At 41.9% G+C, this 26,843-nt stretch overlaps 2 protein-coding genes across 9 annotated transcripts in view; one reads left to right on the top strand and one right to left on the bottom strand.

Moving 5' to 3' along the window:
• Window positions 1-1,218: 1,218 nt before the first annotated feature.
• Window positions 1,219-26,843, bottom strand: UBE2G1 (ubiquitin conjugating enzyme E2 G1). 3 transcript variants are annotated; one of them, XM_053995495.1, is made up of 6 exons: window positions 26,576-26,843; window positions 11,831-11,933; window positions 9,062-9,159; window positions 7,821-7,999; window positions 4,509-4,632; window positions 1,219-2,431 (listed from the first exon to the last, which is right to left on the bottom strand). In XM_053995495.1, exons 1-5 carry the CDS (start codon window positions 26,619-26,621, stop codon window positions 4,546-4,548), a joined length of 513 nt encoding a protein of 170 aa, XP_053851470.1. In that variant the 5' UTR covers window positions 26,622-26,843; the 3' UTR covers window positions 1,219-2,431; window positions 4,509-4,545. The 3 variants fall into 3 exon arrangements, with proteins under 3 accessions (XP_053851470.1, XP_053851468.1, XP_053851469.1); XM_053995493.1 differs by lacking the exon at window positions 26,576-26,843 and adding an exon at window positions 25,369-25,557; XM_053995494.1 differs by lacking the exons at window positions 4,509-4,632; window positions 26,576-26,843 and adding an exon at window positions 25,369-25,591.
• The window catches only part of SPNS3 (SPNS lysolipid transporter 3, sphingosine-1-phosphate (putative)), a 35,001-nt gene continuing 33,283 nt past the window's right edge, over window positions 25,126-26,843 (top strand). For 3 of the 6 annotated variants that reach the window (XM_053995485.1, XM_053995484.1, XM_053995483.1), the window contains exon 1: window positions 25,126-25,282. In XM_053995485.1, the coding sequence (XP_053851460.1) occupies window positions 25,132-25,282 (151 nt within the window). In that variant the 5' untranslated portion in view covers window positions 25,126-25,131. Of the gene's footprint in view, window positions 25,365-26,843 lie in introns of all 6 variants that reach the window. The other 3 variants (XM_053995486.1, XM_053995487.1, XM_053995488.1) reach the window with 3 other exon arrangements.

Below are 26,843 nucleotides of genomic sequence, written 5' to 3'. Positions count from 1 at the left end.
CCATCTGGGTAAGCCAAATATATATTTGAAATGAGCAGTGCTGTGGAATTCACAGTTCTTCCATACCATTGAAGCAAGACAAACATTTCCAGGCCTACCCCCTAAAGAACAAACAAGCAGCAATTCTGGAGAGCATAGACATAAAGCTTTGAACCATTTTGTGGATTTACAGGTGAGTCTGTGGTGAACTGTGAGTGGTACTTTGGAAGACAAAACAGAGACCTTGCTGAAAGCAGCAAATACCTGGAATTGCCTCAGTTCTAGATACATTGTGGAAATTGAAAAGGGTCAGCCTGTAGGGGAGTTAAGTCCAGTGGTAGGTTTAATAAGATCAGCTGGTTTTTTTCCAGACTTTTTTTTTAATGGAGAGAATGACACCATGCCACTGAAATTCTGCACAGTCCCAACTTTAAGTGGAAAAGGGTAGTCAGCTGGTGGGAAAGAAACCTGTTCTGAAGACCTTTCAGACAAGTGCTCCAACAGGAACACAAATCAGCTGTGGTGTCTGGGGGATTAAGTACTACACCTGCCTGGCTGCAGTAGCAGCCTAGCCACCTAAAAGCAAATTTAACTAATGATTTCACAACAAAAATAATTTCCAAATATGTAAATATAGATATCAAACATACCTGTTTATCTAAAGCACCCATAGGAGGAAGTAGTACCTTTCCCTGTAAGTCTTCTTACACTAAATGCCTTTTTGTCCCCAAGGGCTGCCTTGCCTCTAACAACTGTCACCTCCTTCCACCCCAGCCCCCCTCACAACACCTGCAATATGTGCCTTTCACCATATGCATGTTGCACAGCAACATAAAAGCAACATTAAATGAAGTCCAGCCAGTAAATTAAGACTGAAGGCTTCTTAAAAGCTGACTCTGACACTGGAACTCCTGATTTATAAGTGGGTTATGCTGTGCTGTGGAAAGAAAATAAGTTGAGTAGTTTCAAGGTCTTCTATAAAGTTTCTTTAGTCAAAGGCTTGACAACTGATGTGAGCAGATACTCTGAGATTAGTATTTGCTCACTAGATGGCCAAAGATGGTTACAATAAGGATAAAGGTGTGTGTCTGCTCTTTCTTTACTCAAGATGAAGCACAGCATGTCCAATTGCTCAAGTGTTTGCTAGTGTTGTGTTGTTGATGTTCAGGTAAGTTGTGGCTCCAGCTACAACTGTACCCTTCCTATTGTGAAACTCAAGACAGCCAGTTTGACACATCATTATTGGAAAAAATTATATTTTGGAAGAACTCACTACCAGAAGGTGACAGAATTCCAAAAATCAAATTACATGAAAATATACATCGCCATTTTCTTTGTACATTAGGTGAGGAAAACTCTGGAGTAGAAGGCAAAGCAGATGAAGGGCCACAGAAAAGAGTAAAGGAGGGAAACTATTTTTGATACCAAACCCAGAAGTTAGTCATTTGAAAGCCTACAGATGTGCATGCTTGAACTCAACCTTGAGAAAAAACAAGCCACCCCCCCCACACACCCCACCCCACAAACAGGCAATGAAAAAGGCAAACCAAAAATTTCACCCATAAAAAGCAGCTCATTCCTATCTTGGACTAACTTAGTCAACCAAACTTCCAAGTGAAAGAACTCAAGTCCTTGGAAGTTAAAAATCCATCAGGCTGCTCAAGGGTGCTCCATGGCCAGTTTTATTGCTATACCAAATTCAAGAAAGATGAGTAATTGAGTTTAAAAAAGGGGTGGGAAGAAAAAAAGCACCTTTGAGACTACAAAGGTCATCATAAAAGAAGACACAAGTAATTGATAGCAAATCCTTTCAGGGTTTAATTAGGAAAATTGTAAGTTCTGGTGGAGGAAATAAAAGGGAACCACGTTTCCAAAAACAAAAGCCGAAAAAAACCAAAAAAAAAAAAAAAAAAAAAAAAAGATACTAAACTTGAATAAGCAAGAAATTTTAATTAAGCCTCAGTGGGTCAAAGGAAAATTAAAGTGGGAGGAAAAAAAACCCAAAACCAAAAAAACCAACTTAGTATCCTAATTGGTTTTGACATGCTTCACAAGTTGCTGTTTTTTTAAACTCAGGAAACAATGAATAGGGAGAGAAAAAACCTGCTAAAATCTTTAGAATTTACACAATTCTATCCCTAACTACAGACAGCATTATTTGGTACAATGTGTATTTGTGGATGTACATGAACAGTATATATATTATCCGGATCATGTTGTGCTATGTACACATCTTTACAATTCTTCCTGAAGGTTAAAGCAGTTCATTAGATTTCAAAATGCGTAATCATCTTGTGTTGGCACTTGTTAGGCTCTTGTCAGCATTGATAACTGGCATGTTTTATTGCAGCCCAGTTCCAGCCAGTGTTTGCCAACTTGTAACAACAGAAGTCCAGCAATAGGTGGGTAGAGTGCAGGAAAAAAAACAGTGCCATGTTTTTCAATTGGAGACCTGCAAAGAAATCACAGGTATTAAAATAAAACCCCTCCTCACCCTCAATTATTTTCAAGATGTTAATTAGTTTTTCAAACTCAAGACGGTAACTATTACTTGTTCAAGAGCTTCACATACCTCTGAACAGAAGATGGATAAATCCAAACTCATCACCTGAGAAAGACTGGAGTTAGTTCAGCACACTGTATATCCAAGCTCAATTATCAGACTTTCTGGCTCCTGTAACTCGTGTTGCTTGTCGAGTGCGCAGCGTGTAAAGCTTTGATTATTCACACACAGGGCTAAACACGGCACATTTATCACTGAAAAGGCTGTGCATTACTTACTGGGAAAGGTGGGTACAAATGGCACAGCAGTGCTCAGCAAGCACTGACACCACAGCCCCCAGTCACACTGGGCTGGTTTGAAACCAGCTGTGGCCCCTTCTCATTCAATTCCCTGCCCATCGCTCGCTTGGGAGGAGTCACCAGACTTAGAAAAAGCTTTTGCCTTCCAGAAAAGCAACACAGCCAATTACTTAAAATATTTGTCAAGAGCATTGTTTCACTATAGCTAAGTTCAACATGGCAACAGAGCTGAGGTTAGTTAAGGATACTCTGGAGTGTTACTCACAGTTATTCCCCTTCTCCGAGACAGGAAAAAAAAAGTCAGCAGCATTAACAATTCTTGCACTCCAGTTATAGGCAATTGTACAAGACTTTCTGTTCCTTTGGTTGGTCTTTTGATCAATATTAAGCATTTTTCATGCTTAATCCATACTGGAGAAAGTTCCTTTCAGTCAAAGCATTTCTGCAAAGAGGGACTGCAGAACTAATTTGTCACAGATGGAGCCTTCCCTCAACCCCCCCCTCCGTGTTTACAAAAGGGTAAGAAAGGAACTCTCTCCTATACAACTGTATTAAAAAAAACCTACCCAGCAGAAGAATGTAGTAAGCTGCTCTGGTTCAGTCTGAACTACATACAGTGCCATATTTCTGTCCCTGTGAATTATGTATGCTATAGGTAACCAGTAAATATGGATTTGGGGTTTGCCAGCCAAATGGGTCAGAGCAGTTTATTTGCCAAACCAACCATTAAGAAAAGGCAGCTTCAACATGAAGTTCTGTTTTGCTTTGAAAAGTAAGAGTGGGAAATTATTAGCTCATGAAGGAAGTTTTTCCTTGGCATACCCAAGATAAAGTGACCAAAGGCCAGGGATCTAAGGGCCATGCCTTAATACAGAGCTTTCTACGAGAGGTTATTAAAAAAAAAAAGTCCCATTAAAACTGAGATGGGATTGTGTAAATTAGAGTAAGTATCTTGAGTCAGAAGCTCTTTAACAGGGTGGCAAAAAATGCAAATATCACATCAGCTACTCTCAGGTCAAAACTTGTCCAAGCTCTCAGATATGCCACAGTTCAGTTTCCAAGCAGAACACAGCTGTTTTTATGAAGCTATTCCCAAGCCCTCTTCACTAAAGATGTTCTCTTCAGCAGCCCAAAAAACATCACCTTTCTTGATATTACTGACTGGTAATATCTCAATTTCTGCTATGCCAGGAGACCTTCTGTTAAAACTCCCATGGATACCTGAAACAAACCTCTCTCAGTGGCTCCTGACAACCTCACTGAAGTTTCATTTAACTCCTATGTACAACATACCACCAACATCTGCAAGATAATCCAAAACTCCTGAGATAATAAGACTTTCAAGATGCTTTTAAGATTCTAGTGTTCTTCACAATAAAGAATATCAAGGAATTGTCACCCCCTTCTATTACAGCTCCAGTAACCACTAAGTGCCATTAATAAAGCAGGATGAATTCTGATAAAGAGAAGTTCAACTTCTGAACAGCATAAAATACAAGAATACAAGAGAAGCTCCCCAGTTTTGGCAGAACAGGCTGTCAAGTGCACTTAAGTTCTTTTAGTCTTTAGTACTGCATACAGGCAAAGAGCTCCACTGAGATCATGCAGCTGAGAAGAAAAGTTTGGGGGTTTCTTTTTGCTTTTGAGGGGGAGAAAAATAGTTCAGCAACACTTAAGCAGGAAATCCTCAACTCACATAACTGACTTGTCTGGAGAAGGATACTTACCCTGAAAAAAGTGAAGCTACTAGCTGCTGAATAAGTGTCACTCAAAAGCAGTTTCTTGGCTTTTTCTTACACAGCGGGCAACTTTTCTTTTAAATTCTCCATTTCTGTCTTCTCTCCATTCTTTCTGTAATTGAATAGACAGCTTTCAGATGTCAGTCCTACAACAAGGAGTTGGTACAAGCTCTAGGAAGACTCTTGTTGTTTATGTTTTCAGACATTAGCCATCTAGTCAACACCTAAATTTGCTTACAATCATTGAGCTCCTCACTGAAAACCTGCGATATTCAGGACTTTCTAAAGTTTGCTCTGGGTTTCTGTGCCAGCTGCTTACAAGACAGTGAGGATGTAATTTTCCCCTAGGATTTTAGGCACACTCCAAAACTAACCTGGTGGCTTACCAGTATTTCACACTGTCTGTGTTAAAATCTATTTGCTTCAGCCTGCAAAGTAGCAGCAAACTCAAACTGTAGACCACAAGCTGTTGTTATGTGTTAGAGACAGTGTCTTTAACTGCAGTGGTGAAAAAGGTACACAGGTACTGTGGAGCCAGCAGTTACTCTGAGATTTTTTTAAAGACAGTTTCAGTTCCCTTCAATCTAGCCAGGACACTCAGGACAAAAATACAGAAGTAACAGTATCTAGAAGAGGCACAGCAGTGTCCTTGGAAAGCAAACACCTCCTGGTTAGATATGGCTGTAAGATACTGGCTCTGTGAGAAAGACCTTAGGAGAATAATCAGCTCACCTACAGGCTGCTCTCTGTGAAAGGGACCTGATTTCAGAACTGCAGAGATGAAGAGCCAAGATAAAGATGAGCAGGAAGATAGGTAAGAGGGAAGTCTGAACCCAGAGATGCACACATCAAGGTATCATAAAAAACCTACACGAGAAAGTGCAGCCAGGTTTGTTTTGTGCCAGGCTCACAAGGAGCTCAGATGAAAGCACAGGAGCATCAGGTGTGGTTAAGATTGATGTGCTGGGTACTGCCTTCCAGTCAGAAGTGGTGGGGGAATATAAAGAACCCCTTATTTCATGAAGTTCTACAGTTCTTAGTTTCTGATGCAAGCAATATATTCTTACTGCAGGGGTGAGGGAAGGGGTTAAAAACCCCCACATTGTTTCACCTGATGCAATCTAGCACACAACACCCTTTCACTCCCACTTGTAGTGAAGGTTGTAGTACATTTTAGTGATAAATGGCATACCCTAACATTCATCACCTCCAAGCTCACTTAAAAAATCAGCACACTGGAGAGCCCAGCATCTCTTAACTTCCCTATGAAAGCACAAATAAGGCTACAAATTAGTTTGTTCTTTTTCAGCAATTCATGCAGCAAACATTCGGTTCCTTGGACTGGGACATAGGACAGCTTACACAAGATGGCTTAAAGCCAAGAAAAGCCTTCAATTTGTGCCCTCTGAGCTTCAGAGCCTTAGTTTTTGTTTCTACTTTTTCTATTTGTAGTTCTATGAATTGTTCAGATTTGAATAGCAAGCAAAGTTTCCAATCTGACAACTGAATTTCCAAAAATGTAATTTTAGGTCATTAACTGTTCTATTTGTTTTTCAAAATTCTATTCAGGTTCCTGATCCTCATTTTCTCCCACTCCAAGAGACAGTACTCCAACATGCACAGTTCATTTTTCCCGAAGGTAAATATATCCCCTGCTCCCATAATCTTGTGAATTGCCTGTAACACCTTATTCACTAGACTCACTTAAAAGCAGAAACTACTGACAGCAGACAAAAAGTATCTTATAGTAACTGCCAAATTTTATTGCTGTGGTTAACACAGGAGCTGCTGGTTCTTCATTACCCTGAGTATGTTTCTTGCTAATATGAAGAGATCTACAGTCCATCAGGAGAAGCCAACTGCTCCAGCAGCACTTCAGAAGTTCCTTGAAACATGTAATGCCACAGTCAAAAATAGTTTCTAGGATCCAAAGTGATGCCTCACTCCTGTCTTCACAGTCAAATCCGGATTTTTTTGTTCTTTCATGCTGGGCTAGAAAAACCTGTTTTCATTTTTGACCTTTACCCCAAGGTAAATTCATTTTGTGTCTAATTTTCCTAAGGAAAAAAAAAACCCAAAAATTTAAAAACCCACTCCTGAAGTAGTTGTCAGAGTGGGGCACAATACAGAAAGTCTGATGTCAGGAAGGTGACAAGCACAGCTAAAAGCATGTGCTTTCTCCAGGGCTAGGCCAGCTACATTCAACATTATGAGTTTGTGAACTGTGGAATTCTAACTGCACTATTAGCATTTTATTAATAACTTGCTCCTCCCAGTGCTCTCAGCAGGAAATGTCCATATTTCCTGGGTGTCTGTTTCCACCAGAAACATGACACAAAAAGGGGAGGTCCAACATTTAAAAAGGTTAAATGAGGAAATTGTTCACTGCAACTTTTTGTTTGTTTTCTGCTTTCTTCCCATTAAATATGTTCCACATGAGTCTGTTCCTAAAATGATTTTTCAGAGAGCTCAACCACCTTCGAAAATACTCACAACACAGCAGATCAAAGGCTCCAGGAAACTACTAAACTCCCACCCACTTTGGGAAGGTATAGCTTGGGCTGACAGAAGATGTTAACAATCCTTTACAAAACTCTGCATCTCACAATTCCCATCTCCTTCTTCCTCACTCCCACAGTTAAAAGAGCTAGAACTTCCCTTTTGTGAGAAGACAACACTCACTGCTGAACTGCAATTCAGGAGCCTATCAGTGTTATGTCAGATACGTGGGGCCTGAAGTCTGTTCCCCTATGCCCTTCCAGAACTGAGACTTTTTTCTCTCCCCACTACAAACATTTCTCAGCCTCACTCTTATATTCTGCTCTAAACACAGCTCTTCTGGAGAGCTGATAGCTGTGTTTATACACACACATGGTCCAGAACACTGTGCTGCATCAAACACTTGCATCTCACACCTGGAGATTCACCCTGGTCTTTGGCTGTCAATCAGACCATTTTTCCTCACTCCTGAGCCAGTCAGTCTAGTTTGGGACAACCCTCCCTGTTGAGTTGAAGGTCAGATGCCCAGTAAAGCCTCTGAGTACCTTCTCAGAGCACAGACCTACACAGTCAAACCTACTGCTCTAATCCATGGGACAGGAAGACTGCTCTAGAGAAGTGAAAGAAACTTCCCAAGGCTAATTAGTAGTTTTGTCTGACAACATCACTGCTTTTCCCAACACAATGGTTGCCTTAGCTCAGGATAGAAAAGGTTCTTCCCAAAGTTACTGTTTGCTAAACCAGAAGCAGACTGCAAGATTTCTACATTGAAGACAATTGGCAGACCAAGGAAAGCCTTACCGCTGCATCAACATTAGCAGGAGAATCACCATTGGGATCTGCCAGCATAGAAATAACACTAATCATTATAGTTTCCACTGTGTGAATGGGAAGCCAGCGTTCCTCAGGTTTTTCATAGCCATATTTGTCTTCTCCAGGCTCATGAAGAATTGAAATGCAGACATCGCCGTTCTTGTCAACTACAAAATAGAACAAGGCATATTTCAGTCATGAACAACATGCTGGCAGTTCTTCAGGACAGTCATGAACTGTTCATTCTAGCTAGTCTGAAACAGGTTAGTGAGGACACTTTATAAAGAGGGAAAGTAATTAACTATTGCAGAACTTAAACTGTAACAAACAGTGCTTGGTGGAAGCCTGAATGTGCCTGGACTCCTGACAGAGAGGGCACATGGGGAGGAAGGACTCAGTCTGACATCATGCTGCAACTCTCAAGAATATTTATTTAGAGAGGCTTCCACTACAGCCTTTTCTGTTAAGTTCAGCAAACTCAAGAGTGACTTTTTTCCACAGCAACAGCATCAGCTGGATATTACTGGAACATATTGAAATATGATTTAAACTGCTGAAATTAGAAATTGTCTGACAAGTACTCTAGTATTCCCAGAGCTGAAACTGACACAGCATTAAAATACTCCCTTGTCCTTTTGATGGGAGCACTGTCTCCTCCCACCTTTCAACATCTACAGTTTCTGAAGTTGCAGAACATTTCTCTTTCCCAGTAAAACCAGCTTCCATTTTATTTTACCTTCCCATCCAATCTCCATCAGTCCATAAGTAAATGAGACATTAGGAGAAGTCTCCTTTAGAGAGACTAAAAGATTTCTTTTCATGCTTCACTAGATGAGGATAACCTTGGGCTTTCTACACTGAACTGCCAAGTCAGTAACAGGAAGATGAAATAATTGAAGGTATAACAAAAGGCAGCTATAGAAGTCAAGCTTTTCCTCGGACTAGAGTTTTGCATTTTGGGAAAAAAAAATTAAGAAAAAGATCCCTGAACAATTACCAAGAATGCAAGAACCTACTCAGAATAGCTTCTGAAAATACTTAAAGAGTATTTTATGCTGTCAGAGTAGCACTATTAAAAACTCTGCCATTGTTATTACTTCTCTATTAAGTGAGGATGGCAAAGTAAAAGCAGAGTTTCATATTTCTAACAGGAATGTGTCTATTTGTCTTCACTTTCTGCATTTTAGGTCTGAACTGCAAAAAGAAATTGAAACTTTGACATTTCTTACCATTCGGATGCCAGATTTCTGTGATGAATTTCATTTTTGGCGGCCTCAGTGGGTAGTCTTTTGGAAAAGTAAGATGAGCCTTGAAAACACCACCTTCACTGGGGAATCAAAAATATCTTAGTAGAGTTTCTTGTAAGCTTCAGCCGAAGATCGGAACTTACTGATGTTCTAAGTTTACAGCTCACACATTTTAACATCATGTTGGTAATTAGCAGTATCAACACTTCCATATGCAATGTAAAGAGTTTCTACATTCAGAAGATCCTTTCACAAGATACTGCCAGTTCCCCAATATGATCTTTTTTAGAACTAGGAAGATGTTCCAGAGGGGAAAATCCATGGGGGTGGGGAAAAAAAAAAAAATTCAAAAAACTGCCAAGGAATTTACCATCTGGAATCACAGCTTACATTTTTTCCTCCCAGTACATTTATTAACAGGGAAAAAAAAAAGGTATTGCCAATAACTGCCTTTCTCAAGTCCAGCCCAGCAGACACCCATTTTCTTCTGCTAAGAGGCCTCAGTCTGCAGTAGTGAGCCCCAGGGAAAAACTGCAGAAAGCTCTGGCTGTGTTTAGAGCATTAAATGTAAAAAGACTTCCAATGCCACCTTGTCAACACTAAGCTAAAGTGACTCAGGCATGACAGTGAGGTGTTCTGCATTAGTTACCCACTCAACTGCAAAACAATAATAAACAAGGGACATCCAGGTTTTATGTGGAGTTACAGGCCAGGAATAGTCCCTTTTGAAAAAATGTGAAGGCCTGTATTTGATGGAAAGGTTTACAGATGGAATACTTTGCTAATGTCAATAATGTTTGTCCTGCTACTGTCATTTCTTCTAACTGAAGGTTGTAACAAAATTTGGAATTGCAAAGGCAGAACAACAAGTGGAACATAAACCTCCAAAGATAGCATGAGATGCACGGTGTGACAAGCTACTCCTCAACAGCCACACAGACAAAACAACTGGTGAAGAAAACTGTTCAGTGCAATTTTTTTCCTGTATTTGTAAAGGAGTAGGAGTTGCTAAAGTGCACTGGCTACTGAGAAAAATAACATGTTTTACCACCATTAACCAAAGGGGTGCAGTTCTAGCAAGTGTCTCAAAAAAAAAAAAAAAAAACCAAAACAAAACCAACCCAAAGAAACAAACAAAAAAACAACCCCAAAAAGCACTGCCTTTAAGTAACTTGGCTCTTTGAAGCAGCTGAGGGGATCTGAACCCACAGCATTCGTTTTTCACAAGTTTTAAAAACTGCAGGCAGTTTCCAAAGAATCCTTCATCCCAGCAGAGGTAAGAATTCCAGAAATACTATTTCAACATCCATAATGTCAAGACAAAGGAGAGCTAGACTGCATTTGTTGATAGCCCCAAACCAGTTCAACCGTTTCTTTCAAACTGAGAAAGTCCTTTCTTTTTTTCAAGAAGCAGATCCTAAAGCTACTAGGCTGTAGGGTATCCCTGGTTGCCCTATATCAACTGCATATAAATACAGGTTTTAAAGCAGATATACATTAGATATCAGTTAATGAAATACAGCTGTCAATTAAGGGAGATCAATTCCATTTTTAGCAATATTCCTGATAAAAATTTCTGTCAGTAGAGTAATGCACTAAGAATAAATGAAGTGGGATCAGGAATGAGACTGATGTTTGAAAATTATATATGACTATTAATAGTCATATTATATATGACTATTATATATGACTATCCTTATCAAACAGCCCAGGGAAGAAAGGTTCAGTGTAATACTACCCTGAAAAACAGCAACCAAGGACTGGAACAGAAGAGAACTTCTTACCTAAAAGCCTCAAAAAAACTTCAGGACCCAAAAAAAGTGGAGTTAAAAAACACTATTGCAACTTCTAACACCTAAGATGACAATCAATTAGAAGCAGCATTTCTTTCTTGACAGTATTTATAAAATAGCCATGAGAATATAACTGAACCACAGGACTGTTCAGAAAAGGTCAACAGAAGTTGGAGAAACCATCTCATGCAAGACATGAAAACCACAGTGCAGTGAGCTTGAGGAAAAGCCAAGCAATTTGATTACTGGGTTTAAATACCTATTTGAAGTCTGCTGACAGACATACAGAACTTCATGCTGCAACCAAAACTGACCTCAAGTAAACGTCCCAAGGCTTTTTGTACCAGTAATTTACCACTGCAACAGCTTAATGAAGAGAACAGAGGTCATCTTCAGGAGTAGCCTTTAAACTGACCTCTCCTGGGCAGAGAACCTTTTCCCAAAACTGGAGTAGATGATCACCCCAAAGTACTCCAGGTCACACTTGGAAGTTCTCCCATCTCAATCTGACAGGATTTGAAGCTAATTCTGTGGACTGCTGTGGTTTCCTCCAACTACATCCCACTTCAATTGAGTATTTTCCTACCATCACACACACGAAATTGTAATGGCTTAACACAGCACTATGAACTGAACTACAGCCTCCCAGCAGCAACAGCAAATAGTGGATTTTATCTGCCTTACTTACATGTGAAAGAAAACAGAAGCTGCCGCTAAGTGCACCTATTGTCTTTCTTTTCCATAAAGTACAAAGAGATCAGTGTTGCCTTTTCCCAGGGGAGCAAAGCAGTTTAGAACTTCTACATAGCAAATCCAGCTATTTATATGTATTCTGCTAGCAACAGAAGAGCATTACCTGATTTAGCACAAAGTTTTGGTTAGCTTCTATTCACTAGGAGCAAACTAGAACTAGTAAATCCGAGTTCATTCAAGTTTCTGTATAAGTATCAGTACTTACTATAGTGTATCTGGAGGACCAATAATAAGGACTTCCCATCGATAAAGATCATTGTCATCTATTAAGCCCGCTGAAAAGCCTTCCACTGGATTTTTGTTGAGCTCTGTGTAGGAAAAAGAATTTAAGAGAACTTTAGGTGTCTATAATACATATTTGCTGGTTTTGCTCCTGTGTCCATACATGACCAAAAACCTCCGTGACATTTGGTGCTTTCTCATGGCCTGAGTGAGTGCCCTCAGCCCCCACACCACAAACACTTCTGCCAGAGCTGGGGCCATGTCCGACCCTAAAACTCTGAGTGTAATGTGAGCACAAGGGCCAGAACAACACACAACTATGGGACATGGTCTCCTAAACTGGATACCAACCAGTGTTTTAAGTCAGGAAACAGGTTAGTAATGCAAGAGCTTTACAAGAGCCCCAAGGAGCCAGCTTAACTAAAGTCTGTCTTTAACTCCAGAAAATGTTAACGGAAGACTAAAGTCACATTATGCTTTTATTTAAAAGCAACATTCTACTTTGTTTAAATGATTTTTCTTTCAGACTCTGAAAGCATTTGAGACCTGTGCCAGTGAATTCTGGAGATAATGATTTACTATATTCTGAACTAGTAGAAGAGAACATTGAAGATAAGCTGCTATGCTGTTCAGATATGGAGCTGTGTGTTTTTATTTCTTCCTTTTGCTTCACAGTTTTTTTTCATCAGTGACAAGCTACAGAGCATTCTAAGTGTATAGGCTACCTCATACAGTTACTGCCAGACAGAGGCTTCTCTGGAAATAGCTACACACAAGTAAGTCACAGCTAGGTCTAGACTCCACTGAACTTGTGTTTTCAGCCTGCTCCAGGAAAAAAACCCCTAAGATCTGGAATTAAACACTTCAAATAAGTTTCTCCTATAATCCAGTGGTGGGGGTAGGAAAGTGAGAACATCTATTAACTGACAGCTTCAGGTCAGAAATTACATTCAATGCCATATTTATACCAAATTCTTCATCCAGCATTTCCAACACTACATACAGGTCTTGGTTACTTAGGAAGGGGGAAGTTATTCCTTCAACTGGTCAGTAACTTCCAGATTAAATTAAGAATGGTTATTGTGGGGAAAAAAAAAAACAAAACAAAACCAATCAACCATACTTATTTTATAACCTGTCAGACTCTATGCAGTCCTCCTTATTCTGCTCCACAGCACAGTCTACATATTCACATTTTGTAAAACTAAAAGCCATAAGACTTAAGTTCAGAGGGCCTTATAATGCCCTCAGACACATGCAGAGGAACTTCAAGTGAGAACCTTGTACCTTTCTGGAGAAAAAGCTGCTATTAAGTCCAAACTGATTTGCCCATAAGACTGCAATCACTGGTGGCCAGTTAAATTCTGAACTATTTGAAGTATGGCTGAAAAAGGCAAGAGGAATCAATTCAAGCCCTACACAGAGGAGTCTAAGTCCACAGGGTTTGGAAAACTAAGTGCTCAGCTCACCTGAAGGACACCAAGGCCCTGAAGAAGGAGACAGCAGGAACATCAACTTTAATAATTACTAATTTAGTCAAAGTTATCCACAAAGAGGACTCAATTCTAAAATCCCGAGGAACATATTAAAAGGGGTTTTCCTAGGAGTTACTCAGAAGGGTGTAATCAGGAGGTAAGGTCAGCCATCCAGCCCCCAAGGTGCAAGACAAAAGATGTCAGTACTGAGCCCAATCATGTTTTTTCCAGACGATGCCTGGAAGAAAAGGCAACATCACAGGCTCTCTAACCAAGATGCAAACCTCAAACCCAAAAGCTAAAGCATGGTCATGCCTCCTCTAAGCAAATCCGTTTTCAGACTCTGGCATCTATGAAACTTTGTGGAAACAGCTGCACAAGCTTGAGTAACTATTTAATCTTAGCCTAGGTGAGCATCTCACATTAAAAGAGTTGCATCAGTCTCTTACAACCTCCTTAATACAAACATTTCTTCAACATGGTCTATTAAACGTTCCACCACCTCAGCAATTGAATATAACCTGCTTTTTCAGGCAAGATCTCATTTAAAAAATTGCCTATTGCTTGTGAAAAAAGCCGTCTCTGCTCAGGACATTTACATCATCCTTTCAGATATTATTAATACAGTAATACAGAATACCTACTGTAGTAACTACAGAAGTCAGAATTCAAATAACAGGTTTTACTGTCTCACCTAAAACTTTCAAACTTGAATTTAAGCCTGTGAAATACAAGTCCCATCATTTCTGCATTTCCAGAGAAAAAAGGATTTGTGCAGAGTTCTGTGTGAACTGCTGTAACTCAAACTGCTCACATTTAGCTTCTTTATTGTTTGCAAGTTATCACTGCTCACTGATAAGACTTTAAAGACTGCCAGAACTTAAGATTGAAAAACTTCAGAATGTTTCCCTATAAAAATATGCCACATTATATCCAAAGCCAATATACACAATTTCTTCTCTATTTCTTAATGTGTGCTATTTCAATTTCTTTCTACATCTGTCTCAGCCTCAAACAACTTTACCCCTAAGTAGTTCAAAACAATTTTTGTGTATTTATTCCCAAAGAGAGACAGCTCTTACACTCTGACTCTCACCTAGGACCATGTAGCACTAGATTGGAAGAGAACTTGGGAGAAAGAGTAAGATTCCTGTATGCCAACTCCTTTAATGCAAAACATTTGTAAACGGTATGAAAGCCACAATCATTAACAAAAATCTTCAGTTAAAGCAGTTAAAGAAGACTGCTTAGTGGATGTTGCCTATGAAGCAAATCACTTCTTCTAGAGGAGGTGCCATCAGTCTCAGCTTGTGAAAAGGTTATTTTCCTTCCATGGCAGCAGTATTGAAGCACAGCTCAAAGAGCTGCTGACTGCAGAAACACTCTTAGGAAAAACAATTAATATAAGCTCATACACCTTCTCCTCAAGAGGTATGCAGAGTTACCAACAGCAATTTAAAAATCAGCTTTTCCATCCAGATTATTTATGTTAAACTAAACAACATGGCTGGCAGGCAGACAAAAAAGGAAGTGTCGGGAAAGTTCTGCACTGAGACATGAAAAGCATCATCCTTGGCTGCTTTACCATGGACAGCCAGTAGCTGCTACTCATTAAAACCTGCAAACGCCAAGGGCCCAAGGTTTGTTTGGCTTTGTTTTTTTTCCCTGGATATAATGAGTGTTGTGTACCAGAAAAGTTAACCAGTAGTACCACCTGTCTCTTGCCTCTCCCTTCACTAATTGAGCCTCACAGAGTAGTGAAATCCATGGACCTAAACCCCAAAGGAACAGCAATGCAGGCAGGCACGAAAGGACCACACACACAAGGCTCAGTGACACAGGGCTGCTGCCAGGCCGGTGTCACTGCCCACCAAGCAAGTGACACTGACGCTGCACCCAGGGCAGGGGACACCTGCTCCCTGTGCCTGCCAGTCCCCACCAGCCACAGCATTAACTGCTTGCAGCCTGAACAGGAGCTTCCCTAGACAAACATGTGGCTAAAGCAAAGGATTCAGCTCCCTTCTCCAGGCAGGGAGAGGGGAACAAGCTCTTAGTGCAGGTCCTCTACAAAGCTCTGCTGAAGAACTGCCCTAGAAGTCCTGGAAAAGCAGAGAAGCCAGACACCTATGAAGAACTGGATCCTTCCACTTTATTTTTCCAACAGCTTTACTTTGAGATTTCTTGTTCAGCTAAAGATATGCTGTACTTTTTAAACATAAATGAGTACATTACCATATTTCCATCATGTCCATGCCTAACTAAATGCCATTTACTTGCAACTACTATATATTACAGTCTGTCGTTTTGACAGACTGTAATATATAGTAGTTGCAAGCATTTCTGACAATATTTTTTGCATTTCTGATAATTTAATACAATAGGCATTTTTCTACCCAGCAAAAGAAAACAAAAATCCAAAACATACTCACACTCAGAAGCAGTTTCAGGTAGAGCCCTTTGCAGACCAAGCAGCAGCTGACAGCCAAAGAAGCACACACCTGGACAACTGCCAAGCAGCAACATACTTGGAACAGAATCCAATGTCTGCTTATAAATTAGACATTCAGTTCCTTTAATCCCAGTCCTGAACCTGGGATTAAATCCAATACCTGATTTGGGAGGTGAGGAAGACTAAAGGCCCATAATCCAACACAGTTGTTTAAATCCAGAACAGATTTCAAAACCCTATGGCTCCCTTTCTACATGATCTGCCACACGACACACTGTCTTGTCCCTTTAGCTCTTACTAAAGCAGAACTTAGTTACCATTGCCTTAAACTTGAGCCAACACAGTACCATGGGCTGCACTTCCAGTTTCAGGGTTTAGTTTACATCAAGCTACTGATGTTCCCACACTCACTGAAACTGCCTTTATATAAGCCAAGAGACTTCACCAATCCCAGAGCAAAACAGCATCAACAGAAATGACTAAGCAGAACGAGGCCCATAGCTCCCTAGAACAGCTATGCATGGCATCCAAACTTTTCAGCCTGACGTCTCATCCGGACAGCCACTGCATATGAACTCTTCCAGTATTTTAAGCTACATTACAGTACAAAGCTTTCAAAAAGATGATCTCCTGTATTTTTTTAATAGCAGCCTCTTTAGTAAGTTACACAGTGTTTGAGTTTTGTGCAGCCAGTGAATAGAGTACAACACAAAACCAGAGGAACCAGGAAGCCCAAGTCCTGGCTAAGGCTTCTGGATAAACCATCCAGTTGGCTTACACAGCTCTCAGAGCAAGCAGGCCATACCAGCACTTTATATCTGCTGCACCTTAGACTTGTGTTGTCTCAGCACCAGTCCAGGAGCTTCTAACAACTGTTCACACTGAAAATCATCATTATAGACTCTTCTTCTCTGTACCCCACACTGTGACTTCCATATAGTCCTATTACTTCACTGAGGTCAGTTACAAAAACTTTCCTCCATGCAAGACCCAGCTGTACATCTCGGATTCTAGAGAACCAGGGCTGAGATTATGATAAAGTAACATGATCTCTATGTGGAGATGTATTCCCCAAGCTCTCCATTTTATCTGCTTTCATCATGTTCTGTCTTGCTCCACAAGCTCATCCAAGAAGCTCAGACCAAATGTAGCACCAAATATGCACACACTCCTGATAGCCACTGTGGGAGTGACAAATAGACAACACTTAAAATGGAACAGATTACGTCTCTGAAGGACATTGAAATTATTTTGAAGGGAGACTAAAGTAGTAAAGACAAACCTGTCTTTAGCAGAGTCCACCAATCATTTCAGTAGAAGCTTTAGGTTTGACTTTAGCCTGGCAACTAATTTCCAGGGCTCACACATCACTTCTTAAGGGCAGCATTTCAGACTTCTACGAATCAAATTCTCTGAGCTCAGAAAATTTGTAAGAAGGGTTGCACAATAACAGGCAAACTACAGCTCAGTGCAGTGCTACACACCTTTGTGTACTGCTTCACTTGCCATCTCCTCAGCTATACCTGTGAAGTCTTCCCTAGATTTGTACCAGGAAGCAGATTTTGAAAGGACAGAAGACAAGGCTGGAGGTTTCTTGTTTGATTTTTGGTTTTATTCCCAGTCAAATTCCTAGCCATGGCCATAGTTCAGCTTTGCAAAAAAATGGAGAGCAGCACTAGCCCAAAGTTCCTAAAAGTGCCACTACAGGTATGAGGATTAAGGTACCAGAGAAACTTGAGTAAATAGAGATTAGAATTATTTTATGAGTAAGGTATCCCATTATTCTAGAATTAAGCTAAAAACTGAGTTTGTTGATTCTGTATATTCTGTAGCTCCACAGTCATAGGAGTCATGGCATGCCTGGAGACAGACAATTAGAAGTTCAGGTTAGTTATTTAGTGGAAAACTGAGTCTTAACACACCAACCAGGAGCTTGCAGGACTTTGGTATTGCCTTGGTTCTTAAGGAGCTCCCCATAATCCTTTAAGCCCATGGAGGTGGACATCAGTAGACACTGCCAATGCTGCTTTAGATTTCTCTCTCACAGGTCTCAAAACCAGCTCATCGATAGTCTCAACTAGAACACAGACACCCAGCAACTGATCTAACCTGGCAACCCAGTTTACCCAGCCCACGGTCTGTTCCCATGCACCATTTCACCTGAAAAACCTAAAGATAGGCAAGAACAATCACAACCTATTTTGAGGCATTTCCTTTCTGCAGCACTCTTCACACATGGACCCTTCTGTGTACACACACTCAAACCAGTCCTTTTCCAACATCCCACACTATAGAAGGAGGGTCTGCTTTCCCCTCCCTCAATGCATTTGCCATTAAGCAAATATCTAAACTTAAGTTTCTGTAAACCAGAAATCTTTTTTTTCAAAACAAATGTGGTGTTCAAATTACCTTCCTGTCCAAATCACTGGAAATACAAAACATACTCATCCAATGAAAACCTTTGAATGCGATAGTATTGTTTGAAGTTTTGAGAGCTATGCTTCTGGAATTAAGGTTCTCAACAGTAAGTTCAGAATATATGTTCAAATTGCCATCAGCCATGTAATTTTGTTAGAAATAAAGGTAAAATGTTTCCTGAAGAGCCTTCTTTGACTAGACTGCTAGAAGCATGCTGTGTATCACATCAGACCAGAAACCAGCAGTTACACTACCCCAGTTAAAATGGAGGTTGAATAAGGTCTGTTAAACGACCATAGCAAAACCATTCCCAGTAAGTTCTGAATTTTGAGGGGAAGTGTTATGAGGAAGGGAAAAACAAGGATAGTAAAAAGAATTGGAAGAACCCTGATTCACAAACCTACATGTAAAAGGAAGCAATTATGTCATCATTATGTCCAGCGCTTTGCCTAGAGCCACATTCATCTGTCACACTCAGTGTAACAGAAATGCCACCTCCACTTTGTTCTCCATGCTTGATGCTTGTTTCCACTCCTAAGAGGTAGACAAGTATTCAATGGGTATCTGCATCTGTCTGCATTGGAGAGGGTCACCCTCAGCAGCACTGAAGAGATCTTATCAGAGTAAGTAGTTTGAGACACCATGATTATCTCATCCTGAATCAGGTGTCAAAAACAGGTCAGATGAATCACACTCTACACACACTTATTTCTCTTACCTGCAAAGAGACTTCAAGTTTCAGATGCCTACTGTACACAACTGCTGGAATCTGAAAAGACAGGTGTCATCCTAGGTACCATTAATGTAGCTGAATTTACCATGGACAGGAGAAGTTGATTAACTTCTTAAGAGCTAATTACCATTAGACTAAAGCTAAGAAAAAAAAAATCCACACAAGTATATTCTGAGCAGTCACATACACATTAATCATGAAACAGCACTACTGCACAGAGCCAAGGGTTCTAGGATGTGTATGGTTCATAGACAAAAACAGAATAACATTAGAAATCCACTGAAAAGGCTCTATGTCATGTCTATGCCACAGGGAGATATTAACATCTGAGGGAGATGTTAACATCTAAGTTGTTGTGCAAGTCAAGGACAATTTTCCAGCTTGTTTTCTCTCCTGCTTATAATATGAATTGCATATCCTAACTTGAGCCACATTGTTATTTAGAATTGTTTTAAGACATTCCTTTAAATGACTCCTGACAGCACCATCTTCTACATCAGCAGCAAATGCCAGCCAGCTAAAAAAACAGCCAGCTTGACCTATGAGGTATATGATGACAACACAGAAATACATTTCCCTTAACAATCCACACACAGAGAGACTGTATGTGAAAACATTTACAGAGGGTTTCTGTCAAAAAGTCTTTATTATTACTCTAAACCTGTGCAAAAACTGCTAACATTTCTGTCCAGGAGAGCAGATATTTTTATGGAACCCCATTTCAATTAGATTGCTATACTTAGTGTTCTTACAAGGTCTGGATATTTGATCTCTGCTCCAGCTGATATGCCTTGGACTTGAGAGCAGGAAAGAAAAGCAAGTATGAACATTTACACTTGCAGGGTGGCCTAAAGCTCAAGCCTACTAGAGACTGTAAGTGAAAGATCTCATCAAGACCAGACACTGTAAGATGGGCACACACCACTGAAAACTGAAGCACAGAGCAGGTGCAGCTGGGTGAGAGCAAAGGCCTGCACGTGAAGTGCTGCCCTGATTCTACTCCCATACACTGGAACAAAAAGTATACAGGAGAGTTTCAGGAGTCACGCGCCCTCTTCCTCACACAAGCCACCTGCTCTCCTTTCTCTAGGCACCCAAGTCTGCACGCTCATTTTAGTATTTTGTTAGTTCTTGCCTTCAGAATAGCAGCCACCCTTCAGATCAGTTCCATTAGAACTAACTTCCATTAGTTCATTAGAACCCCATCTCTATGCTAGGAACAAACTGTTGTATTTTACATCAAAACAGAAGTTGCTTAAGCACACTACAGGAAGAAAATTTAGCAGAATGCCTACTTGAGGCAAGCAAGTATCACCTACAAAGGTCACTTATTTTCAAACTCTTTAACATAGGGCTTTGGTGGACCTAAAAACCAACTTGTACCGACTACAGAAGGGACCAAGTAATCCTACATTAGTTGAATATGCACATATTGTTCCAAGTCTGTCTTGCACAAAAAAAAAAAAATTTCAACAATATACAGAAAAGTCAAGGCAGAATCATCTATAATTACATGTGGTTTAATCTGAAGACCATTCACTCTACTTGATTTATCCTTATCAGTTTCTCTTAAACAAATACATATATATAGCAAATCAATAAATCCTTAGTTTGCAGTTCTGCAGCAAATAACTAAAATACTGAAGTTGGAATCAGTATCAATCACACAAGTCAAGACATTTTAGTTGGTTTTGCACGATTTAACATCTCCAAATGAAGCTCTTACCAACAAAGCAGAAATTCTGATTAAAGTATTTTCTCAAATGGTATTAATTTTGCTCCTTACTTCAGAGGATCTCTGGCAACATTCTCCCATTCCACTGTTCTCAAACAAAACAGGAATAAATCACTCTACTGCCAGATCCAGATATGCCCTTACTTTGGTGTAACTTACAATACCTTGTTTGGGGGGAACAGAGAAGGAAAGAACTCAGAGCTCATGGTAAGTTTGGCTCTTTCCCTGAAAGATTAGTAAGCTGACCTAGGCAGAGCCAAGGCAGTGCCTCCTTGATGAAGCAGGTTATTGCTTCATCCTGTTTAAGCAAGTGGTTGAGTCATTAAGCCCTTCCATTCTGTAGTTTACTAAACCTCACTTTCCAAAACTGCCAGCACCCCTGAAATTTTGCTGGTGGTGCTGTTATAAATATTCTTTCCTTTGAAGATGCAAAGTTCAGATTATTTCTACAAGAGAACCATTTGGAAAACTCACACATAGCAGGCAAAGTTCACCATTAGTCACATTTATCATGTTATTTACAGCGCAACTGAAATTCAGGCTGCTTGTGCTGTTGTAGTGATTGGAGTCTGAGCAAGGCCTATGTTTTGGCAATGATACTGTCTATAAAGTCAGCTTGAGAAAGGCAGCTTTGATAATTCTGTCAGCACAACCTCACAGAATCAGGATTATCTCATCTGCTGTAACAGGGCCCTGCACTGTCAGGGGGATAAGGTGACTGCTATACACATGCTGTACCTAAGTACCCCAAAAAGCATCAGGCCAAAAAAATTGATGGTTATCTAAAAACATGAAAGAGTCTTTTAAAAGCAATATGCAGCAGTGTTTATAATTTCAGGACCAATTAAAACACTACATTTTACATGTGCAGGACCTTGGAGTCCTAGTTATTTGGGATAATACAGAGTATTAGTGTCCATATGAACAGACCTTCACAAAGGAGATAAAAGGCAATCTAGTACCAAAGTAATACTTCACATCAGTGCCACTCAAATAACTATCTTATAGACAAACTTACTGTAACCCAATGCTTAACTGTAAACAAAGGTGTCTTATACACCAGCCACCCCAGAAACGTGCATCTCAGCTTTGATGTATAAAGTGATCTTCACTCTAAAAAATCTATTTGAGTAGTGAATGGAGAGGGAATTGTAAAGTCCTATCTAATTGCCAAAAATTCAACTAGCTCAACATTACCCAATAAGACTCTTCCGCAGAAGTAAAAATTGTTCAACTGTCACATTAAGTATTTAATACAGTTTTCCAGCTTGCTAGTTTTTAATTAGACATTTCTGCTTTGAAATAGAAGCTGTATACACTTTAAATATAATATATAATGCCATATTTCTTATGTTTAAGAAAAGCATTAGAGTGGCTTTTTCTGTATCCTAAGTTGGAGATTATTTACAATCCAGCTCAACTTCAGCCAACAAAGGCATGGTTATTCCCATTTCCAATGCTCCGTGTTTATGTTACAGAGAACTTGCACTTCTAGTTCCACTGTGTGCTACTGATTTAACTGCGTCCGCCCGATGTGATTTTGCTGGTTGAACTAGACAAGTCTGCCTACTCTAAAGTCTCTGTGTCAGCAAGAATTTGGCAGAAAGATGAAATAAAAGTACTCAGAGACATACCTCAGTCTGTAAAACCTTTGGGCTCAACAGCTCTGGAGACTGGAAGAGAAGCTTTACACCCTGTTGTCTGCATCTCTTTTTAAAGAACAAAGTTTTGGGGCTGTAAAAAGAACAGTTTATCCTCCATCAGCTCCCCTGAGGGGTGAACTCCGCTAACCCAGTGCTACACCAATCTACATACTTGCCATAGACTTTTTTTAAGTTCAGGGCACTTTTTTTTTCTTGTAGTTTTTCCTGCACTTTGCCTGGAAGAAATGGACAGATCATAGCTTCTATTTCACATTATTATCAAGCCATAAAGTGCCCCTCTCCTCCACAAAAAAAACCCCAAAATAAACAAAAGTCCCCCAAATGAAAAACAAACCCGCAAAACAAAAAAAATCCAAAAACAAAACAAAAAAAAAAAAAACCAAACACCACCAACCAAAAATGTAAGAATAAATATGTTTGAATTTTAAGCTATTTCCAGAAGCTGCTACTGCTTACAATTAAGTTGATTTGGGAGGGAACCGCATTTAATTTGACAAATATCCATAGATATCTGATCCTCCAGCTCTAGTTAGACCACCCTTTTAAAATGGTTTTGATATTAAGAGATCCTAACTCATCACTTCCTTAAGGCTTAAAAAAAAAAAAAAAACAAAAAAAAAAAACAAACCCATAAAAACTACCCAAAGTTCTTACTACTTTGAATTGTTCTTGTGCCTAAATGGGGGCAAGCACATGTCAATATAAAAACAGCTAGCTACTACACTTAGGCCCTGGGGGATCCAGCTCAGTATTTCATTAGCAAAGGCACTGTGAAGCCACACAGAATTTTGGAGATTAAAAAATAACCCACATGTAACTTGAAGTTATATTTTGTGACTGTCATTGAATGTCCCTTCTCTCTGAACATTATCAGCATCCAGAACATGCCACTGAAGCATACAAACATGTTGTTCATGGTGCTGTGGTACCAGCTCCCTGCTCAAGTTACAAGCCAGCTTGCTTTTAAAAAAAAAAAAATAGAAGTCTGTCTTCATACACTCACTGGAGCAACTTCATGTTGTGTTGTCAAGTTTTGCTCTGTTTGGTAAGGCCCATTGTTTTACATCTCACTGACAGCCAGCAGCCTCATCAGTTGACCTATACTTTGACAAAGTACTCAGGAATTAAAACAGCTCATTAAAGTGCTCCATGCCAGACACCTTCTTTCCTCATAATTAAGAACCAAAGCATATTGGGGACCAACAGGTAGCCACTCTGAGAACTACTATTTAACATTCCTCTCTCCTCCTGACATCATTTTTTTTCTTCTGGGCATTGAAAAGACATATCCAGGGTCTCACCATTAAAAAATTTTTATACTCCTCTACTGCTCCACTACTGTATAGGTTTCAGATCCTCACTACAACCTCCCTTCATTTCTGGATGTCTTCAAATCTGTCATTATTGAAGCACAACTGAATGACCTAGAGCAATTTAAACTAGCTTAGGGCACATAACTTGTATCAACTGTCTGTTTACTGTTCTCCAAAACCCAACCACCAGGTACAACTCCATGACTCACCACACCTGATATAGGCAAAAGCTGCATGGAGCAGAGAGACTGAATATTAGTCCCACCAGGGCAAATACCACCATAGTGGTGACTTTTGGTTTGAGGTAGAAGAAACAATTTGGGTATTAACAAAGGGACACGTTGGAGCAGGCAAGACTTGGAAGACAGTCAGCAGTGGGGAAGGAAAATCATAAAGCTCAGTCTCTACACTAAGACTTCAAGCAGCCTGACACCAGAAAAACCTGTGTCAGTCCATTGCCAGCTCAATTCAGATGTCACATAGAAAATAGTTTCTTCCATACATGGTAACTTTCTCAGGTCAGTTATTCCACATAAGACTTCTGAAGAGTTCAAGACTCTTCTTCAGCGCTCACCATACTTCATGCACACTCCAAGTCACTTTTAATACAGTTTCAGTTTCTTTTAGTACATGTAAAGGGATACCAAAGGTATTGATATTACTTAAAACACAAAACCCCCAGAATAGCTGCATGATGCAAGAAAATGGCTGCAGTCAATACAGCTGAATCAGTAATAGGGGCAACTAGAAAAGCTCACCAATTTTTAGCAGTACACATAAAGCCTTCAGATAAGAGTGACCAGAAAGTTAAACAGAAGTTAACCCCTAGATTTAGTAGTGTACAAATATACTTACATATGCAACCAGTCTGTGCTTACACAAGGCCTTAAGACCTCACAAGACAAAAAATACAAACAAACAAAAAAAACACCACAGAAGCTGAATACTTACTATCAAGAGACTTCAACCAAATGTCCAACTTTCTTTTGTGGAGCACAATTACTAGATTAAAAAAGAAATTCCAGACAGCTGAACAACTACTCTAGGTTACCAAATGCTTTTTTTATCAAGTTAGAAAGCAACTATTCTACACTGTTTCCCTTTAGGGATCATATATAGGAGAAAGAAGCTTCACATCAGAGCCAGTCTGGAGCTCCTGCAGTAAGCCCATACCGAGGCATTATTAGCTTATCTGAACGTGCAGACACCTCACTGAGTGTCACTAATAACTTCAGCAGTTACCAGGGCATTAACAGGTGCATGCTGATGTTCAGGACTAAGGCCATAGTATGCGATTTTTAGCCACAGTACAAGATTTTTTTTTTTTTTTTAAGACCTTCACCTTAAAGGGGTAAAAGGTTCTGTGCCTAGTAGTTAACGATATTGAAGTTTCTCAAACTGATCATCAACCGAACCCAGAAAACAGTGCAGGAGATACACAAACATCATCCAGCTCGCTATAATCGGTTATGCAACCTCATCTCCTTACTGCTAATAATGCTGCTTTCCACCCTTAGGCTTCCAACGACATTAACTGAAGTTTCGGGCCAAAATCCTCCTCCGGGAATTCCTGTGCCACCCAGTGACCCTGTCCCTTTGTATGGCTACTCGGCTAACTCCAGCCAGCATTGCAATTGCCTGAGTTTAGGTACACCTGGCACACATTTCTTTAACTGGGTACGAAGCAATTTTTACGTAAGAGACGAAAAAGGCGACCCCATTCTCCCAAGGTACCGTGCAGGCCCATACGCTTCCTCGAGTGGATCGCCGTATCCCGGCCCAGCAGGCAGAGGATGCGGCGAACATGTGCAAGTGGGGGAGGGAGGAAGGGAGCGCAGCCGGCTCGTTTCCCTTTAAGTGTGGCAGCGCACACATGGAGCCGCATTGTGCGGCCCCGCGCATGCGGGGCCCCTCGGCGGGGCCGGGCCGGGCCAGCTCGGCCGCCCGCCCGGGGACAAAGGGAGGGGGCGCGGCGACACCGAGCCCGTCTGACACCCCGCTCCCCTCCGCCGCCGGCCCGGCCGCAGCACCCAGGCCGTGTCCGTCCCCCGGCCCGGTCCTCAACTCCTCCTCCCCCGCGCCCGTCCCGCCCTCTCGCCCCCGGCGGACCCCCCCGGCCCTCCCCGCGGGTCCCCCCGCAGCGGTCCCACCCGCTCCCCCGCCCGCAGCCGCTGCTGCCCGGTCATGTCCCCCCCCGCCGGTGCCTGCGGAGCCCCCGCCGCTTCTCCTGACAACAAAGGGGCCAGCGGCCTCCCCCTCCCGGGCACGGGAGGAGAGGGGGAACCGGCGAGGGGAGGCGGGACGAGGGTACCGCAGGTCTCCGCGGAAAGGGGTACGAGTGCGGGGAGTCAGCCTGGTCCCGGAGTGCCTCGCTCCGGGGGTGGGGGAACAATCCTTCTTCCTCCGCTCCTTTCCGGCCCCTCAGAAACACCCCGAAACATCAGCCTGCACGCATCCCCCGCGCTGCGGGACGAGCTCCGGCTCGGCTCTCCCCCCGCCTCAGGGAGACGGGACCGCAAGGGGAGGGGACGAGGAGTCCTCCAGGCTTGGTACCGGGGGACTGGGGGGTGCCGACAAGCGCGGCCGGTGCCACCCCGCGCTCCCCCGGCAGGACGGGGACAGCCGAGGGGACGCTCCCCCACCGTGCCGGCCCCGCTCCCCTCCCCCGGCTCCCCTGGCAGCAGTCGTCGGTCGGGCTCCCCCTCCCCCGCTCGGCCTAGTTCCCTCGGCTCCCGGCTGGGCACAGCACGGCGAGGGGGGGCCGTAATCTCCCCTTCCCCCTCACACACACACACGCACTCCCGCCCACCCCCTCCCCGAGCTGGCGCCCCTTCCTTCCCCCGCTGCGGGCCGCGGCCCCTCCGAGGCCGCCCGGCCGCTGCTCCCTCGCGGCAGATCACCCGCCGCCCTCCCTTCCTTCCTCCGCCGCCGGCCCAGGTACCTGCTAGTTGTCTCCGCAGTAGCAAGGCGGACTGGAGCTCCGTCATTCTCCCCCGCTCTGCCCGGGGAGGGAGTCCCAGCGGCGGCGGGGACGGCGCGGCTCCTGGCGCTGCGAGAGGTGGCGGCGAGCGTCCCTCAGCCCGTCCGCTCCGCGCCCGCCGGGAGTCTGGCTCGGCGCCGGCCGCCACAGCACGCAGGGTCCCGGGCAGGGCAGCGCGGCCGTGGCTCCGAGCCGCCCTCCGCCTCCTGCTCCGAGCCCTCAGCGCCGC

This window comes from Vidua macroura, chromosome 20, assembly GCF_024509145.1.
Source record: "Vidua macroura isolate BioBank_ID:100142 chromosome 20, ASM2450914v1, whole genome shotgun sequence".
Classification (NCBI taxonomy): domain Eukaryota; kingdom Metazoa; phylum Chordata; class Aves; order Passeriformes; family Viduidae; genus Vidua; species Vidua macroura.
The sequence above is the reverse complement of the archived record's forward strand: the minus strand, read 5'-3'. Positions and strand labels throughout refer to the sequence as shown.